At 44.3% G+C, this 20,468-nt stretch overlaps 1 protein-coding gene across 1 annotated transcript; it reads right to left on the bottom strand.

Annotated features, from left to right (window-relative positions):
* Positions 1-7,807: 7,807 nt before the first annotated feature.
* FAM83D (family with sequence similarity 83 member D) lies at positions 7,808-19,401 on the bottom strand. Its single transcript, XM_069752339.1, has 4 exons — positions 18,926-19,401; positions 11,179-11,346; positions 10,971-11,095; positions 7,808-10,555 (listed from the first exon to the last, which is right to left on the bottom strand). Exons 1-4 carry the CDS (start codon positions 19,370-19,372, stop codon positions 9,607-9,609), a joined length of 1,689 nt encoding a protein of 562 aa, XP_069608440.1. The 5' UTR covers positions 19,373-19,401; the 3' UTR covers positions 7,808-9,606.
* Positions 19,402-20,468: the final 1,067 nt, after the last annotated feature.

Raw genomic sequence — 20,468 nt, 5'->3', positions numbered from 1 at the left:
ATGGCCGTGCGGTCATGCAAACCTTTTGTAGTTGCAGCAACTTCAGGATCTTCCTAGAGGACCAATGGGAGTTGCTTCAAGACCTGAGTGTTGAGTTCCGTTCTGGAGCTCCCTCTTGTGGTTGCTAATGGTGTGTTTGCTAGTTCTGCCCTTGGGCTCCCTCTGGTGGTTTCGAGTGGAACTGTTGCTCCGCAGCCTTGCAGTGCTGGAGTCCTGGGTTCTAATCCCACTCAGGACAACATCTGCAAAGAGACTTTGTATGTTCTCTCCGTGTTTGCGTGGGTTTCCTCCGGGTACTCCGGTTTCCTCCCACATTTCAAAGACATACTTATAGGGAATTTAGATTGTGAGCCCCATTGGGGACTGCGATGTGTGCAACCTGTAAAGCGCTGCGGAATATGTTAGCGCTATATAAAAATAAAGATTATTATTAAAAATAAAGATTATTATTATTATTATTGTTGCTCCGTTAGGTAGCTGTAGCAGCGGCCTTCACTAATCGCCTTGCCTGGGTTTGTTATTTAAACCTGCTCTGGGCTTTAGTCCATGCCTGCTGTCAATGTTCTTGGTTGGATTTGATTCTTCCCTTGAATTTCTCATATGGCCAGTCCTTGTCTGCAAAAGATAAGTTTTGCTAGTTTGTTTGTCCATTTGTTTGGACTCTATTGCTTTGCATTTGGTCTCTTTTGTCCAGCTTGTCACTATGTCTTATTTAGGCTAGCTGGAAGCTCTGGGAAAGCAGATTTGCCCCTCCACACCGTGAGTCGGTGTGGAGTTCATTTTTGTAAACTCTGCGTGGATTTTGTAGTTTTTAATACTGACCGCACAGTATCCTTTGCTCTCTGTCTATCTAGTTTAGTATTGGCCTCCCCTTTGCTGAATTCTAATTTCATTTCTGTGTTCGTCATTTCCCTCTCCTTTCACAGTCAATATTTGTGGGGGGCTATCTTTCCTTTTGGGGGTTTCTCTGAGGCAAGATAGCTTTCTATTTCCTTCTTTAGGGGTAGTTATATCTTAGGCTGTGACGAGGTGTCTAGGGAGTGTCAGGAACATCCCACGGCTATTTCTAGTTGTGTTGTTAGGATTAAGGACTGCGGTCAGTAGAGATACCACCTTCTCAGAACTCGTTCCATGTTACGTTTTAGCCACCAGGTCATTTCAGTGTGGCCTTTTAACCACCAGGTCATAACAGTACAGCAGGCCAAGAATGAATTGAATGCACCTCAAAAGAAGGAAAAAAAAAGTTCTGAACCATTTTTTTTCTGTGCTCTGTTCTGTCTTCTTTTTCCTCTTGATATCTGGGTAGTGCTGGATATATGCTCTGGTATGAAGGTTCAGGGTTTGTTTTCTCGTGTGGATCAACTTGCTGCAAGAGTCCAGAGTATCCAAGATTATATTGTTCAGACTCCGGCTCTAGAGCCAAGAATTCCTACTCCTGATTTGTTTTTTGGGGACAGATCCAAGTTTTTGAACTTTAAAAATAGCTGCAAATTGTTTTTTGCTTTGAAACCCCGTTCTTCTGGTGATCCCATTCAGCAAGTGAAGATCATCATATCCTTACTGCGTGGTGATCCTCAAGACTGGGCATTTGCTCTTGAAACAGGGAATCCGGCATTATTGAATGTAGATGCATTTTTTCAGGCGCTCGGATTGTTGTATGACGAACCTAACTCTGTAGAGCATGCTGAGAAAACACTGTTGGCCCTGTGTCAGGGTCAGGAAGCAGCAGAGTTATATTGCCAGAAATTTAGAAAATGGTCTGTGCTCACTAAATGGAATGAAGAGGCGCTGGCTGCTATTTTCAGAAAAGGTCTTTCTGAAACCATTAAAGATGTTATGGTGGGCTTTCCTGCGCCTGCCGGTTTGAGCGAGTCTATGCCTCTAGCTATTCAGATTGATCGGCGCTTGCGTGAGCGCAAGGCGGTGCACCATATGGCAGTGTCCTCTGAGCGATGTCCTGAGCCTAAGCAATGATATAGGATTTTGACTAGAGCAGAAATTCAGACGTCAGAATGGCCTGTGTTTTTACTGTGGTGATTCAGCTCATGCTTTTTCTGATTGCCCTAAGCGTACTAGGAGGGTCCCTAGGTCTGTTACCATTAGTACTGTGCAGCCTAAATTTCTCTTGTCTGTTACCCTGATTTGCTCATTGTCGTCCTTTTCTGTTATGGCATTTGTGGAATCTGGCGCTGCCCTGAACTTAATGGACTTAGAGTTTGCCAGGCGCTGTGGTTTTTCCTTGGAACCTTTGCAGAGTCCTATTCCCTTAAGGGGGATTGATGCTACGCCATTGGCCAAGAATAAGCCTCAGTATTGGACTCAGTTAACCATGTACATGGCTCCAGCACATCAGGAAAATATTCGTTTTTTGGTGTTGCATAATTTGCATGATGTTGTTGTGCTGGGTTTTCCATGGTTACAGGAACATAATCCAGTGCTGGATTGGAGATCTATGTCTGTGACTGGTTGGGCTTGTCAGGGGATACATAGTGATATTCCTTTGATGTCCATTTCCTCGTCCCCTTCTTCTGAAGTTCCTGAGTTTCTGTCGGATTTCCAGGATGTATTTGATGAGCCCAAGTCCAGTTCCCTGCCTCCTCATAGGGACTGCGATTGCGCCATTAATTTGATTCCTGGCTGTAAGTTCCCTAAGGGCCGACTTTTCAATCTGTCTGTGCCAGAGCATGCTGCTATGCGGAGTTATGTAAAGGAGTCCTTGGAGAAAGGGCATATTCACCCGTCTTCGTCACCGTTGGGAGCAGGATTTTTTTTTGTTGCCAAGAAGGATGGCTCCTTGAGACCCTGTATAGATTATCGCCTTCTCAATAAGATCACTGTCAAATTCCAGTATCCGTTACCTTTGCTTTCTGATTTGTTTGCTCGGATTAAGGGTGCTAGTTGCTTTACTAAAATCGACCTCCGAGGGGCGTATAATCTTGTGCGTATTAAACAAGGTGATGAATGGAAAACAGCATTTAATATGCCTGAAGGCCATTTTGAATATCTTGTGATGCCATTCGGGCTCTCTAATGCTCCATCGGTATTTCAGTCCTTTATGCATGATATCTTCCGGAATTATCTGGATAAATTTATGATTGTGTATCTGGATGATATTTTGGTTTTCTCCGATGATTGGGAGTCTCATGTGAAGCAGGTTAGGATGGTGTTTCAGGTCCTTCGTACTAATGCGTTGTTTGTGAAGGGGTCTAAGTGCCTCTTTGGAGTTCAGAGGGTTTCTTTTTTGGGTTTCATTTTTTTCTCCCTCGGCTATTGAAATGGACCCTGTTAAAGTCCAGGCCATTCATGATTGGACTCAACCTACATCTGTAAAGAGCCTTCAGAAATTTTTGGGCTTTGCCAATTTTTATCGTCGCTTTATTGCTAATTTTTCTAGTGTGGTGAAGCCTCTGACCGATTTGACGAGGAAGGGCGCTGATGTGGTGAATTGGTCCTCTGCGGCTGTTGAGGCCTTTCAGGAGCTTAAACGTCGTTTTACTTCTGTCCCTGTGTTGCGTCAGCCAGATGTTTCTCTCCCTTTTCAGGTTGAGGTTGATGCTTCTGAGATTGGGGCAGGGGCCGTTTTGTCTCAGAGAAATTCTGATGGCTCTTTGATGAAACCATGTGCCTTCTTCTCCAGAAAATTTTCGTCTTCTGAGCGTAATTATGATGTCGGTAATCGGGAGTTGTTGGCTATGAAGTGGGCATTTGAGGAGTGGCGACATTGGCTTGAGGGAGCCAAGCATCGCGTGGTGGTCTTGACTGATCACAAGAATCTGATTTACCTCGAGTCTGCTAAGCGGTTGAATCCTAGACAGGCTCGGTGGTCTTTGTTTTTCTCACGTTTTGATTTTGTGGTCTCGTATATTCCTGGATCTAAGAATGTGAAGGCTGGTGCCCTTTCTAGAAGTTTTTTGCCTGATTCTCCGGGAGTTCTTGAGCCGGCTGGGATTCTCAAGGAGGGGGTGATTCTTTCTGCCATCTCCCCTGATTTACGGCGGGTTCTTCAGGAGTTTCAGGCTGATAAACCTGACCGCTGTCCTGTGGGGAAATTGTTTGTTCCTGATAGATGGACTAGTAGGGTAATTTCTGAGGTTCATTGTTCGGTGTTGGCTGGTCACCCTGGGATTTTCGGTACCAGAGATTTGGTGGCTAGGTCCTTTTGGTGGCCTTCCTTGTCGCGGGATGTGCGTTCGTTTGTGCAGTCCTGTGGGACTTGTGCTCGGGCTAAGCCTTGCTGTTCAGATGCCAGCGGGTTGCTATTGCCTTTGCTTATTCCTGAGAGGCCCTGGACGCATATTTCCATGGATTTTATTTCTGATCTTCCTGTTTCTCAGAAGATGTCTGTTATCTGGGTGGTTTGTGACCGGTTTTCTAAGATGGTCCATTTGGTGCCGTTGCCTAAGTTGCCTTCCTCTTCCGATTTGGTTCCATTATTTTTTCAGCATGTGGTTCGTTTGCATGGTATTCCGGAGAATATTGTGTCTGACAGAGGTTCCCAGTTCGTTTCTAGGTTTTGGCGGTCCTTTTGTGCTAGAATAGGCATTGATTTGTCTTTTTCTTCAGCATTCCATCCTCAGACAAATGGCCAAACGGAGCGAACCAATCAGACCTTGGAAACCTATTTGAGATGCTTCGTGTCTGCTGATCAGGATGATTGGGTGACCTTTTTGCCGTTGGCCGAGTTTGCCCTTAATAATCGGGCTAGTTCTGCTACCTTGGTTTCGCCTTCTTTTTGTAACTTTGGTTTTCATCCTCGTTTTTCTTCAGGGCAGCTTGAGCCTTCTGACTGTCCTGGTGTGGATTCCGTGGACAGGTTGCAGCAAATTTGGACTCATGTGGTGGACAATTTGACGTTGTCTCAGGAGAAGGCTCAGCATTTTGCTAACCGTCGTCGGTGTGTTGGTCCCCGGCGTTGTTTTGGGGATTTGGTCTGGTTGTCTTCTCGTCATGTTCCTATGAAGGTTTCTTCCCCTAAGTTCAAGCCTCGCTTTATTGGGCCTTATAAGATTTCTGAACTTATCAATCCAGTGCCTTTTCATTTGGCCCTTCCGGCTTTCTTTTCCATTCATAATGTGTTCCATAGATCCTTGTTGCAGGGATATGTGGTGCCTATGGTTCCCTCTGTTGATCCTCCTGCTCCGGTGTTGGTTGAGGGGGAATTGGAATATGTGGTAGAGAAGATTTTGGATTCTCGTTTTTCGAGGGGGAAGCTTCAGTATCTGGTCAAGTGGAAGGGTTATGGCCAGGAGGATAATTCTTGGGTTGTTGCCTCCGATGTTCATGCTCCCGATTTGGTTCATGCTTTCCATTTGGCTCGTCCTGATCGGCCTGGGAGCTCTGGTGAGGGTTCGGTGACCCCTCCTCAAGGGGGGGTACTGTTGTGAGTTCCGTTCTGGAGCTCCCTCTTGTGGTTGCTAATGGTGTGTTTGCTAGTTCTGCCCTTGGGCTCCCTCTGGTGGTTTCGAGTGGAACTGTTGCTCCGTTAGGTAGCTGTAGCAGCTGCCTTCACTAATCGCCTTGCCTGGGTTTGTTATTTAAACCTGCTCTGGGCTTTAGTCCATGCCTGCTGTCAATGTTCTTGGTTGGATTTGATTCTTCCCTTGGATTTCTCATATGGCCAGTCCTTGTCTGCAAAAGATAAGTTTTGCTAGTTTGTTTGTCCATTTGTTTGGACTCTATTGCTTTGCATTTGGTCTCTTTTGTCCAGCTTGTCACTATGTCTTATTTAGGCTAGCTGGAAGCTCTGGGAAAGCAGATTTGCCCCTCCACACCGTGAGTCGGTGTGGAGTTCATTTTTGTAAACTCTGCGTGGATTTTGTAGTTTTTAATACTGACCGCACAGTATCCTTTGCTCTCTGTCTATCTAGTTTAGTATTGGCCTCCCCTTTGCTGAATTTTAATTTCATTTCTGTGTTCGTCATTTCCCTCTCCTTTCACAGTCAATATTTGTGGGGGGCTATCTTTCCTTTTGGGGGTTTCTCTGAGGCAAGATAGCTTTCTATTTCCTTCTTTAGGGGTAGTTATATCTTAGGCTGTGACGAGGTGTCTAGGGAGTGTCAGGAACATCCCACGGCTTTTTCTAGTTGTGTTGTTAGGATTAGGGACTGCGGTCAGTAGAGATACCACCTTCTCAGAGCTCGTTCCATGTTGCGTTTTAGCCACCAGGTCATTTCAGTGTGGCCTTTTAACCACCAGGTCATAACACCTGAGCATGTGAGCCCTGACCTCCAATGACAGGTCTTCCTTTGGGCATGCTCAGAAGGGAAAAAGCAAGACTTAGTCCCAGAAGCGACTCCCCGCCGCTGACCAGTACTAGCTATAATGGCAGAGCCTGGAAGAACACCAGTAGCCAGATGCAGAGTATCTGCCTGAGCCAGACGTCTCCGCTGAGCAGGCTCCACTGCGGCTGGAGAAGAATGGGAGACCGCAGCAGAGATGGCTCAAGACTCCCCCTGTGCAGAGGCGGGAACTTGAGCCCTAACAAACATAGCATTAGATGTTTGCTGTTTTCTCATCAAGGGCTCTTTCGCCATGGCTAACGCTACAATCACACATCCATGCGTTGTGGTCAGAATACACATCAGCCACGGGTTTCCTGACTAGAATGTGGCAGCCTCATATCTGCCTACGAGGCTATTGAGTTAGGATTGGGAGACCTGCGCCCATTCCATGCTTCATAATCCGTACACAGACAATGGCACACAGATGTGTGAATGTGGCCTCAAGATGGCCCATACTCATACAATAGCTGATGGCTGTGCACTCATTCAGCTGTCAAAAATTTCTCCCATCTACACGAATGTTCTTTGCCCATTCTGCAAATTCAGCGCGCCGATCTTGGTCATCCTCGTTGAGATGCTGCAGCAGCTGGATTTTGTAAGGGTTCCATTTGTGAATAGCTACCATCCGCCAAAATGATGTTCGACTGATGCCAGATCAGTGCGCATAATGGGCAAAACATAAATTGGAACAGGACCCTCAGTTTACACAGAACATTATGTTCAGTGATGAGGCACACTTTTTTTGGGTGGGCCATTTATATGTATACACCTAAATAAAATGGGAATGGTGACAGTTTTCTTGCGTAGGGTGTCTTGCATTGAAATCTGCTGCAATGACCCGGGTACTGCGTTCACAAGACATCAACACAATTTCTATCCGCTCCTCACGTGTTAACCTCTGCGACATGTCAATGGCTGTAAACAAAGAGAAACTTGTAAATAACTCATGAAAGAATCAAGTTACATTAAAACCAAGCACACCATTGATTTCTTGTGAAATTCTCAACAAATTTGGTGTCACATGACCCTCTTTCCCATTGGAAAAAATAAAGTTGGATCAAAAATGGCAAACTTCAAAATGGCCGCCATGGTCACCAACCATCTTGAAAAGTTTTCACTCTCCCATATACTAATGTGCCACAAACAGAAAGTTGATATCACCAACAATTCCCAATTTATTTAGGTGTATCCATATACATGGACCACCTTGTATTTACAGTATATAAAATATAATTATATAAAATATATAATTACTTTATATAAAAAAAGGAAAGGGGTGGTAGAGGGGGAAGCCAAAGAGGAGAAACTATTTTTTAGCTGCTAGGGTCTGCCAGGGCCATTAGTAAATCTTACCAAGAACAACAATGAACGCCTATTTAATCTGTCTCGGGCAGCTATACTGAGGTGTTCGGCTGAAAATGTGGACTTTATTAGACTAATGTCTTCTACAAGTCCTTGGGTGCCCAGCTTGGTGGATAAGTAGGACGGACTTCTGACCAGCTTTTGCATTATAAAAAAGGTAGAAAGATATTTAGACTTTTATTAAGTATTTAGACAGATATCCCTACCACATCTTACCAACTTTCCTCTCACATACACAATCGATTAATGACAAAACATTTAGTTTTATTATTTCCATAGGTTACAGCTTGAAAAAACAATTTCAGTCATACCAACATGCATGACAGTGCTGCAAGTACCATCACCAAAGAGCATGCAAAATATTACTCATTTTCCCTCAACCAACAGTTCATACATATTTTTTTTTAAATTCAAAGCAATCCTCCACCCTTTTCCTATACTTATAAAAACAGAGGCATCCAAATCAAGCACAATAAAAAGTACAAAGGATAGACTCAAAGAACAAAGTACATTATAAAGATAATCGCGACTGTAAACATAGTTATTTACCAAGTTTGTATCTGCGCACAAAACTTTCACAAACTTCTTCTGTTCAGAATCTTTACTGGAGTGTAAGTATTGACTTGTACTTAAAGATTCTGGGTCAGCTCTAAACATCTATTAAAAACATAAAATAAGGTGCACCTTTTGTAAAGTAATACAAATATTTTAGCTGGATATTCATGGAATTGCAGAAGTTCCACTGCCAATTATTTTATTTTACAACCCGTTTTCTCTGCAAGGCTTTTGTGAAGCTGCAAGCTTTGAGTCCAGTGGGCATTGCCAACTCTATGGAATAAATGTTCTAGTTCATATATCTTTGTTCCCTACACATTGACATCAGGGCTAATTTCTGAAAGAAAAATTGAGCATAAAATCCTCTTTACAAATGCAGACAGTGCTTAGGAGTTACTTAAAAAAAAAAAGTTTGTAGAGGTTGACATCCGAAGATGTCAGATAAGTGCATTTTGGTTTTATTCTTGGTGCTAGAAACAAGATGAGATGCAGAGGTTTTCAAATAAAGCATCTTTGTAAAATATTGAAGTGCTATGAATTTATATATTTTTAAACTGAACTTTATTCCTTTTTTGGGGGGGGGATTATTGTTGCTAAATATTTTGTATTTTATATGTACCGCAAGCTTTCAGATACAAGTGCTTTACCACCAACACACTATCACTTTATTAAATGATCCCTCTCATAGAACGGGATGGCTCTCACAAACTTCCTTGGGAAGTATCAGATTTCTGTAACACATAGCTCCTTTGCCGGTTGCTTTTTAAACTATTGAAATATCATGGCTTTGTGTAACTCAAATAAAGAAGAATTAATTTGCAAGTAGAATCAGGAAAATGGATACGTTACAAACATACATATCTTACAAAAGACTCATGGCAGGTGTGAATCAGTTTCCAGGAAATGGTAGGAGCAGGTGAAGAAAACTGCATTCCGGAATTGTGGAAAGTCCAAACCTGCTCCACATTGTGCCTCAGGAGATCGAGTGTCATGTTTGCGTTTCTGGGAGGCCAAGTATCAGCCATCCATGGCTGTAGGCAACAACGGCACATACCTTAATATCTTTCCTTCCCATGAGTTATAGGATAAAATAGATAGATAGATATCTATCTACACACAGATGTAAATATCAGCAGTTCTCACTATATATAAATAAAGTTCTTTAGTAACAATGGTAAACATTACCTAAGAAACGTAGGCAAGAGAGACAGTAGTGTTACATGTTTCGTACTCCGTTTTAGTATCGTTAAAGTAGTTGCATAGAACTAAAGTGCTAAATGTACAGCAGATACTTAAGTAGTGGGCACAAAGAACATCAGTCCAAGAAACTATCAAAACATCCTATTCATCCATAATCCACCGACAGTGGAAAGAGATATATGCCTCATAGCAGTGTGCCCCATTGGCCTCAAATATTGTGAGTAAAGCGAACACCATCACGGAGGTTAAACATACTATTGTGCATAACACTTCTTTGTAAGCCATAACCAGTAGGTGCACAGGTCATGAATGTGTTTGCCAAGCGGCTTCTCCTCGAAAGAATGGATACCATGTGGTCCAATTTGGACCTTATGGAAGTATAATGATATTGACGCTCCTTTGTAAGTTTCTGGAAAGAATCGCGCATTGGATAGTCTGAAAGATTTAGGTTACTGCCTGTGATGTCGAAGGAGCGACCTGAAGTACTGGAACCAGTGCTTGATGCAGAAGATGAGGAGGACAAGGATGTGAAAGAAGAGGATGACAACCTTGATGTTGAAGAGTTGGATGTGGTTTGAGTAGAACCAGCTGAAGTTCCTGAGGTACTTGCTGTTTGTGTAGTTGTAGACCTTGCTAGTACAATGGTTTGAGTAGATGCTACCCTCGCAAGAACAGCAGTTTGTGTTCCAGCCGTTGAGGTAGAGACATTTGTTTGAGTAGTTGCATTCACTACTTCCACAGTCCTCAAACCAACACATGGCTCGGTCTGAGTGGCTACACTCTGAGTCTCTTTAAGACCAGAAATTATTTCACAATTCTGCATCAAATCATCATCAAAAGCACTGGCTTTCATAGATGAATCACAGTTTTTATCCCATATTGGTTTAGGTTCAGTAATAATTCTCTTTGGAGTGCTAGAGACTTTTGCCATCTCCAAATGCAGAAGAGTGCTCAATAATGTATTTCTCGGAGCTGCTGGGTTACATGTCATCTTGGCCATTGATTTTGATTGGTTTCGGATGCTGGAAATAAGCTTTGTATTGATTGGTTTAGACTGAGCATAGAGGACCCTAAACTGGAGGTCAAATTTCTCTACCACTTGTCCAGTTAATGTGACCATATTACTGCTGTTGAGCTTTCCATCCATCCAAGTGAAGCTACGAAGACAAAAGGGAAACAGTGTCAGATCATATGCATTTCAGTATCTACAACAGTGTTCCACAAAAAAAAAAAAAAATTGAGCTTAACTTAAATGCATTTTTGCTTTTTTTACTTAGTTATATCAGGGTTTTCATTTACTTTTTTCCTCTTGTAGGTTTTACAAGAGCCACCACCAGGTCATGTTTTGAGGATTTCATTAGTATTGCACAGGTGATAATTGCATCACCTGGACAGGCAAGCATTCAATGACCTGTGCAATACTAAGGAAATCCTCAAAACATGACCTGTTGGTGGCTCTTGAGGACCGGAGTTGGGGAACACTGATCTACAACAGACCACAATACATGAACTAAACTCGGCCATTATAATTTAATCTTTACTACTTTGCCTTATACAGTGTAAATAGCGCACCTATAACTTCCAGTAGCAACCTTCAACCCATCCACAAGCAGAAACTTCTCACGAGCCTTTCCAACAATCTTGGCACCAGACCTGGTGTAATAGTTATTACCAGTTAATGTACGAACCCTCATAAGCTGAAAAGACAGAACAGAAATTAGTTTTAGACAGAACTACAAATATATAATAAAGGGATAGGATAAGAATCTTGTGACTATACCTGTTCACATTCTATGGAAACGCCAAGATTCTGGCACATAGTAAGAAAGTGTGGCAGCTGAGCTTCATCCAGCAAGATGTAGACTGGAACTCTGCGTTTTCGGCAAACTTCATGAATATCACGGAAGATGTCATTATCTGTAAAGGCATCCATGACTACTGCAATCACCTGTGGAGTCAAATACATGTCAATTTCACATTATAGTCAATTCACAACGTAACCAATAGTGTAAAACACAATATTGGTGCAAGCCGACAGAACTTGACCCACTGGTTCTTTGTAAAGAGTGGATTTTATATCTTTGTACACACTCAAGAAACCTCATTAGGCAGTAAATAAAATTAGGTCGTTTTTTGACGATTTCCTCAATATGACAGCACTGAGTATAAGGATTACTAATTTGTAGCTGTTCTTGCTCCATGCAAGACACTCAGAACATTACCTGGTGTGTGCATTAGAGAAACCCCCCTAAAAGTGTTATTTCTTGGCTCGTATTTAGAGGACAATTGGTCTGTGGATAAACTTTACTAAAGGTACCGTCACATTTAGCGACGCTGCAGCGATCGACAACGATCCCGATCGCTGCAGCGTCACTGTGTGGTCGCTGGAGAGCTGTCATGCAGACAGCTCTCCAGCGACCAACTATACAAAGTCCCCTGGTAACCAGGGTAAACATCGGGTTACTAAGCACAGGGCCGCGCATAGTAACCCGATGTTTACCCTGGTTACCAGCGTAAACGTAAAAAAAACAAACAAACACTACATACTTACATTCCGGTGTCTGTCCCCTGGCGCTGTGCTTCTCTGCACTGACTGAGCGCCAGCCGGAAAGCACAGCGGTGATGTCACCGCTGTGCTCTGCTTTCCGGCTGGCGCTCAGTCAGTGCAGAGAAGCACAGCGCCGGGGGACAGACACCGGAATGTAAGTAAGTATGTAGTGTTTGTTTGTTTTACGTTTAAAGAAAAAAGGCATGTACTATGGAGGACAGAGAATGAACTTCAATCCAATATTGCAGCCAGCATGCAGCCAGCGGGTAAGGAAAGAATCAAACACCTGAAAACCCCGCCCCTATGGCTGAAGATTGTTCCCTCCAAATTCAGGTGACAGAGTCCCTTTAATATATTTCCTTGTCATCTACAACCATTCTTTCCTCATAATTTTTTTTAAGGGGGCCTACATTTTCTCTTTTGATTCTTTTATTTATATAGTTGAACAGTTTGGGATTCCCGTCAATGACCTGTACTTACCTTCAGTTGCAGTGATGCGCCCTCTGCTGGATGTCCTCATATGAACTCGAGTGTGGGAAAATATTCTGAAAAGTTCCCAGGCTCGAGTTCATATGAGGACATCCAGCAGAGGGCGCATCACCGCAACTGAAGGTAACTCCAGGTCATTGACCTACATTCCATTCATTCGCTGGGGTTTTACTGGCATGAGCACAGCTGCATTAGCAGAGCTCCTGCTTGTAAAATTAGTTAACCCCTTCAGATGGATTTACAGCGTGGGACGAGACTGATCATCGAAAGGTATGGGATATTGTTGTTTATTTTACCTATCGAGGGTCTTCAGGTGGATTACCAGTATAATAAACTATTCCAACAACCTGTGTATTTATTTCATTAAAAGACTTTGTAATAATGTGTGTTTTTTAACCATTTCATACTATTGGATTAATAATGGATAGGTGTCATAATTGACGCCTCTCCATTATTAATCTGGCTTAATGTCTCCTTACAATAGCAAGGTGACATTAACCCTTCATTACCCCATATCCCACCGCTACACGGGAATGGGAAGAGAGTGGCCAAGTGCCACAATAGGCGCATCTTCCAGATGTGCCTTTTCTGGGGTGGCTGGGGGCAGATGTTTTTAGCCGGGGGGGGGGGGGGGGCAATAACCATGGACCCTCTCCAGGCTATTAATATCTGCCCTCAGTCACTGGCTTTACCATTTTGGCGGAGAAAATTGCGCGGGAGCCCACTCCAATTTTTTCCGCGATTTAACCCTTTAAATTAATAGCTAGAGCGCCCAAATTTTGCACATACACACTAGTAACATAGTAACATAGTTAGTAAGGCCGAAAAAAGACATTTGTCCATCCAGTTCAGCCTATATTCCATCATAATAAATACCCAGATCTACGTCCTTCTACAGAACCTAATAATTGTATGATACAATATTGTTCTGCTCCAGGAAGACATCCAGGCCTCTCTTGAACCCCTCGACTGAGTTCGCCATCACCACCTCCTCAGGCAAGCAATTCCAGATTCTCACTGCCCTAACAGTAAAGAATCCTCTTCTATGTTGGTGGAAAAACCTTCTCTCCTCCAGACGCAAAGAATGCCCCCTTGTGCCCGTCACCTTCCTTGGTATAAACAGATCCTCAGCGAGATATTTGTATTGTCCCCTTATATACTTATACATGGTTATTAGATCGCCCCTCAGTCGTCTTTTTTCTAGACTAAATAATCCTAATTTCGCTAATCTATCTGGGTATTGTAGTTCTCCCATCCCCTTTATTAATTTTGTTGCCCTCCTTTGTACTCCCTCTAGTTCCATTATATCCTTCCTGAGCACCGGTGCCCAAAACTGGACACAGTACTCCATGTGCGGTCTAACTAGGGATTTGTACAGAGGCAGTATAATGCTCTCATCATGTGTATCCAGACCTCTTTTAATGCACCCCATGATCCTGTTTGCCTTGGCAGCTGCTGCCTGGCACTGGCTGCTCCAGGTAAGTTTATCATTAACTAGGATCCCCAAGTCCTTCTCCCTGTCAGATTTACCCAGTGGTTTCCCGTTCAGTGTGTAATGGTGATATTGATTCCCTCTTCCCATGTGTATAACCTTACATTTATCATTGTTAAACCTCAGTAGTGTGGAATATGAAAAAAAAAAAAAAAAGGAATATGAAATGGTTTACTGTATGTAAACCATGTCTCACATCATGTCGGGTTTGGGAAGGAGATAGCAAAAGCCGGCAATTGAATTACCGGCTTTTAAGCCATCTAGCGCTGTATGAAATATTAATATATATACATATATGTGTCTCACTGACACACACATATATATATATATATATATATATATATATATATATATATATATATATATATATATATATATATATATATATATACCCCTATACTATGTGTAGACATTTATTTTAGCTATTCTATTGTAACCTGTCAGTGTGATTTTACTGTACACCGCACTGAATTGCCGGCTTTTCTATAGAACACCGCTGCGTATTTCTCGCAAGTCACACTGTTGGTCCGTGTGTAATCCGTATTTTTCTGGCCCCCATAGACTTTCATTGGCGTATTTTTTGTGCAATATGGTGGCAAACGCAGCATGCTGCGATTTTCTACGGCCGTAGAAGACAGTATAATACGGATCAGCAAAATACGGCTGATAGGAGCTGGGCCATAGAGAATCATTGTACCGTATGTAATCCGTATTTTCTGCACCTCTCATACGTCCGTATAACTCACTAGTGTGACACTGGCCTAAGATGTATTCTAATTCACAAAGAGCTCAACCATTCAATTCCAACTCTATCCAGCATCCTAGCAGTTCTCTCCATTCTGACAAAGATCAGAGGCCAACAATAAAGACTCTTCTTATGCTACACCAGTTTACTGGATTGCTCTACCCCAGATAATTAGGTTACAAAATATGATAAGCCTTGCCGAAATGTAAATTGTTGGAGATCAACCCAACGCCACTATATTCACCTAATCCGTTCTTCTGAACTGTAAACTTGATACTCCATATTTGTGCATACACAAGTCCTCCAGGGTGACTGGCTTATCCAGCGTTGTTCTGTAGCCCAAACTGTAAGCTCTTGTGAGAAGGGCCATCCATATTGGTTGATTTGTTGAATAAAGTGTTGCTGTGTAATGTATGATTTAGTGTGTACCCTCCAAGTTGTGAGAGGATACAGAATATGTTGGCGCTATAAAAATATTTATTTTCTTCTTTTTAACGGTTTATCAATGCCATTTCTTTTGACATATAAGCATCATGTATTAGTCCAAGTAGCCAGATCGAGGCAACATATTCAAGGGGACAGGTGAGCAGAAGGAATGCATCACATAGAAGAATGATGTCTTACCGCACAATTTTGCAAGGTGTGTGTATGTTTGTGGAGGGCGAGCAAGTTAAGACACAGGATAAATTGAGGACTTGTAGAAAGTAAGATTCCCAGCTGAATCAGCAAACCCTCGAGGGCTCCACTAATGCTGATGCTACGTAAACCATTTAGTTGATATTGAGTTAACAGGACAGGCATTTAACACAACAGCTTAAAGCATTTCCATAAGTTATGGAGAAAGGGCCTCGGTTGACATTTATTTTCTGAATGTATAGGTTGAATGGGGGAGGAGAGCGACAACCTCTTAAACAATGGATCTATTTCTAGGGACATATCAACTCCCAACATAATGAAAAATTAAAGGGGAGTATTCCCATCTTATACACTTTTGCCATATTCATTGTACATTCCAAAAATGTATAGTAGATTCGAGTCCTACCAATGGAACCAACATCTATTACACACCAATGTGAATGGAGAGGTGCAACGAATTTCCATACAAGTGATTGGAAATTCCGACTATGGTGCACGTCAGGGCCCCATATTCTCAAGACAAAGAAAAAAAAACCCGGTCCCTGCATTCTCTATGCACTGGTGACATAGCCTGTGGATATGCTATCTTTTCAGATGGGAAACCTTAAAGAGATTTGGTCACTAAATGAGCACATGTTTGATAGCCATTGGCAGAATGTAAGATTGGCCAACAACTACCTCTGGCTTCCTTATACACATGTGCATTTGCCTCTTTAAGAGGAAGATTAGAGACACCAGACCCAACAATGCAGACGAGCTAAAGACTGCTATCAAAGCAACCTGGGCTTCCATAACACCTCAGCAGTGCCACATTGATGCAAAAGGAGCCCCGACCAAGTATTGAGTGTATTTACTGTATATTTCAGAAGCCAACATTTCAGATTTTAAAATATTTTTTTTCGAGCTGATGTTCTAAAGTTTTCTAATTTACTGAGATAATGACTTTGGGGTTTTCATTGGCTGTTACCCATAATCATCAACATTAACAGAAATAAACACTTGAAATGGATCACGGTTTCTAATGACTTTATACGAGTTTCTCTTTTTGTATTGAAGAACTGAAGTAAATTAACTTTTTGATCATATTCTAACTTTGTGAGATGCACCTGTATAGGTCTCTCAATGGGAGGAAAGAGGACAGCATACAGATGGTTAACTAGACCCACCAAGTTTGGACAAATGTGTATGGGGAAATCTCAGCTACAAGAAGAATACAATTTAGTTTAGCTTGCAAAACACTCAAAACTTTCTTATGGATTCTAAAGTTAGTAACATGGTTTTCAGGCTGGCGCCATCTACCGGTCAAAAGGTTCTAAGTTCGGGAGCCAAAGATAAGTGTCGAAAAACACATTCACACACATAAAAACACCTTTATAGACATCAGGGCAGAGTTGCCATGAGGGCGATGGGTGTTGTCCCCTGTCCTTGCCTCTATAGTGATCCATGAACTAACTGGACTACTTTGAGCCAAGTGAAGTTATGAAGTCCATCTACATACGGGCACTCCTCTTCATTACTTAAAACCATTCTTAAGCAGATTTTCAAGGAGTTAGAAAGCCACCAATTTACTAGTCATATCTGACTTTATGACAGGAGTCATAGCAAGCCACCTTCAAAGCTATTCTGAGTACTCCGTCATCATAATATACGTCAAGGCCCAAAATAACCAAAATAACACTCCAACCTTGTAATTCAGTAAATGCCTTGTTAAAACAGTAATAAACAGGCTTTATTCTTTTTATTATTTAAAGGTTTTGCCCTTTCTAATAGTTCCATTGATAACCCTGTGACTCCCAAGTCCCTCCTGACTGATCTGTAACGTACCCTCATCAGCTATAGCGTGGGAGAGGAGAACAGTTCATAGACATTAGGGATCTCCTTCCATAAAAGTAACGTGTGGAGACAATTCCTGGCTCAGTGACTAAAGCCTATATTGACACCATATCACAGCCGTTATTACTTCTATTGAAACCATCCCACAAAGCCCAGGTTACCAAGTTACTGGCAGGTGTGACGGTTGGGCATTATGATCTGGAAAGTTTTATTGAAATAGTGTACATAGTATAGGAGCCATAACATGCCGTTCTCAGACCGGATATATGTACTGAGCGTTACAAGTCCTTCATGATAGGGGGACAGGATATTGTGGTAGGAGGATGAGCCTCATTCTACCATGGCACTGCACCCTAGAGTGTTAATAAAGATGAGCATCACCATATGATGAAGAGCTAGGCTAGCAAATCATTACATTACAGTGCTCCCCATTTAGGTGTATCAAAGAATACATGACCCAAAGGGAATAACTGCCGAAACCATTGACACCATGGCAGGTAGGCTAGGAACAATAGCTTGGCCAACAGCAATTTCAGCTGGCACTCCTATGGCTTCTATGACTGGGTAGCTTTGATTCAAGAGTCAACACGATTAGCAGGCCAAAATTGGACATGCCGGATCAATATTCTGTGCCCCAACAATAAGTTAACAGTGGCAGCTTCAGGCAACATTAGTCTAATGGGGCGGCACGGTGGTTAGCACTGTTGCTTTGCTGGGATCCTGGATTCACATCCCACCAAGGACAACATCAACAAAGTATTTACAGGTTCTTACCATTTTTTTTTCACATGGGCCTCCTCCCACACTCGAGACATACTGGAGGGGAATTGGTATTGGAGGTCCAGTGACCGCCCACCCCTTCCTTTTTATAGAGATTAAGTGCTTCACCTGCCCTCCCCCATCTCCAGGTATTAGAGGTCCAGTGCTTCTTCTGCACTCCCCCCCCCCCCCCCATGTATTAGGGGTCCCATGTTTCTTCTGCACTCCCCCCTCCCCAGGTATTAAGGGTCCCGTGCTTCTGCACTTCCCCATCCCCAGGTATTAGGGGTCCTGTGCTTCTTCTGCACCCCCCATCCCCAGGTATTAGGGGTCCTGTGCTTCTTCTGCACCCCCCATCCCCAGGTATTAGGGGTCCTGTGCTTCTTCTGCACCCCCCCGCCCCCTCCATCCCCAGGTATTACAGGTAGGTCCAGTGCTTCTTCTGCACCCCCATTCCCAGGTATTAGGGGTCCCGTGCTTCTTCTGCACTTCCCCCTCCCCAGGTATTAGGGGTCCTGTGTTTCTGCACCCCCTCCCCCCCTCCATCCCCAGGTATTACAGGTCCAGTGCTTCTTCTGCACCCCCTGGTATTAGGGGTCCTGTGCTTCTTCTGCACCCCCCATCCCCAGGTATTAGGGGTCCCATGCTTCTTCTGCACTCTCCCCTCCCCAGGTATTAGGGGTCCCATGCTTCTTCTGCACTCTCCCCTCCTCAGGTATTAGGGGTCCAGTGCTTCTTCTGCACTCCCCCCTCCCCAGGTATTAGGGGTCCTGTACTTCTACTGCACTCTCCCCTTACCAGGTATTACAGGTCCAGTGCTTCTTCTGCCCCCTCCCCCCCAATATCCTCAGGTATTAGGGGTCCAGTGCTTTTTCTGCACTCTCCCCATGTATTGGAGATCTAGGGCTACTTGAGCCCTCCCCGCCCCCAGGTCCTATAGACCCTACAGCAGCACACACTTCTTTGGGGGTCTACTCTCCCACCACCTCCAGGTGCCATCCTCTCAGCCCACCACGTTCTCTCACCTCTCTAGCGGCCTTGATGAGAGACCTGGCGGCTTCTTTGCAGCTGTAGATGGTCTCCCCGAAGCCGGGCTGGAAGTGCACGTCCACCCGTGTGACTCCCCGGTACGAGCCAGCGCTGAACGCCGGCCACCCGAGCTCCAGCAGCGGGGGCTCCACATCCGAGACCTCGGGGTAGTAAGTGACGGAGGAGCAGTCCCTGGAGGCGGACACGGACACCTCGTCCTCCCCGCACTGGACAGCGGCGGCGGAGCTCAGGATCTCCCCGACCTCCGGCTCTGACAGGAAGCCCGGCACCTTCTCCTTCTGCAGGAACAGCCGCAGCGCCTCCGGCCCCCCGGACAGAAGCTCCTCCAGTGCCAGGCGCTGGGACTCGCTGTACAGATCCGGTGGGGCGGCGGGCCAGCGGGAGCCCAGGGGCAAATCGTCCAGACACTGCGACAGATTCATGGCCGCGTCAGCCGCGACAGGACCAGCCAGGTACTGAGTGCCCCAGACAGCGGATAGCATTTATAGGGCATTTAAATCCAAACAAGCCCGGGGAGGCGGCCGATTGGCTAAATGAACACACCCCCTAACCAATGAGAAGCCTAGAAACAGTTCCGTCCTCACGAAGTGGTAAACCACGCCCCCGTGCAGTAAATTACCAAGAACAGGCCCACATTCGTGAACGCGCTGGGCGGCCTCCTTCTGCCCACGTGATACCCATCTGCAGTCACAGCGACAGCGTGGGGAAGAAAGGACGGAGAATGAGGAAAACCCGTCACTGGTGGGACCAGAACTGGGCCGACTACCAGCAAGTGTGGCTCACCAGCCCCTTACTGATTGATGACAGTCATGACCTAAAAAAACTAGGTTTTCGACGTGGTGAAATGATTGCATGCAGCTTTTCTTTTTTCCGCAGCTGTCTGAGGCTACTTTCACACATCAGGTTTTTTACATCATGCACAATCTGGCAACTGTTCAAAAAAACGGATCCGTTTTATTTCCATAGGGCTCATACCCATATGTAAGAAAAAAAAAACGGTCCGATTTCTGGACCGAAAAAACGGAGGCAAAATATGCGAGTGTCATGCAGGGCCGCCATCAGGGCATTACAGCCATTACTGCTGTATGGGGCCCGGTCAGCAGCAGTACACAGAGGGGCCCGCAGATCCGGGGCCCCACTGTTGTGCTTCTACTGATCGGGCCCCATCATGCAGTAAAATACTGTGCACTGCGGCGCTGGGGCCCGGGAGCCTTCTTGGAGCTGTGCACGGCCGTCTCACCTAGTCGGCTGCACAGCTCCTGCTCGGCTGTGGCTAGAATGTATGGGCTCCCTGCAGGTCCTGACTACAGCCCATACATTCTAGCCGTCTCAGTAGTGAATGTGCTGGAATGTATGTGCTCCCTGCAGGTCCTGACTACAGCCCATACATTCTAGCCGTCTCAGTAGTGAATGTGCTGGAATGTATGGGCTCCCTGCAGGTCCTGACTACAGCCCATACATTCTAGCCGTCTCAGTAGTGAATGTGCTGGAATGTATGGGCTCCCTGCAGGTCCTGAC

The sequence above is a fragment of the Ranitomeya imitator genome, chromosome 2 (genome assembly GCF_032444005.1).
Source record: "Ranitomeya imitator isolate aRanImi1 chromosome 2, aRanImi1.pri, whole genome shotgun sequence".
In the NCBI taxonomy this organism is placed as follows: domain Eukaryota; kingdom Metazoa; phylum Chordata; class Amphibia; order Anura; family Dendrobatidae; genus Ranitomeya; species Ranitomeya imitator.
Note: the sequence above shows the minus strand (reverse complement) of the source record. Positions and strands in the feature narration are given on the sequence as shown.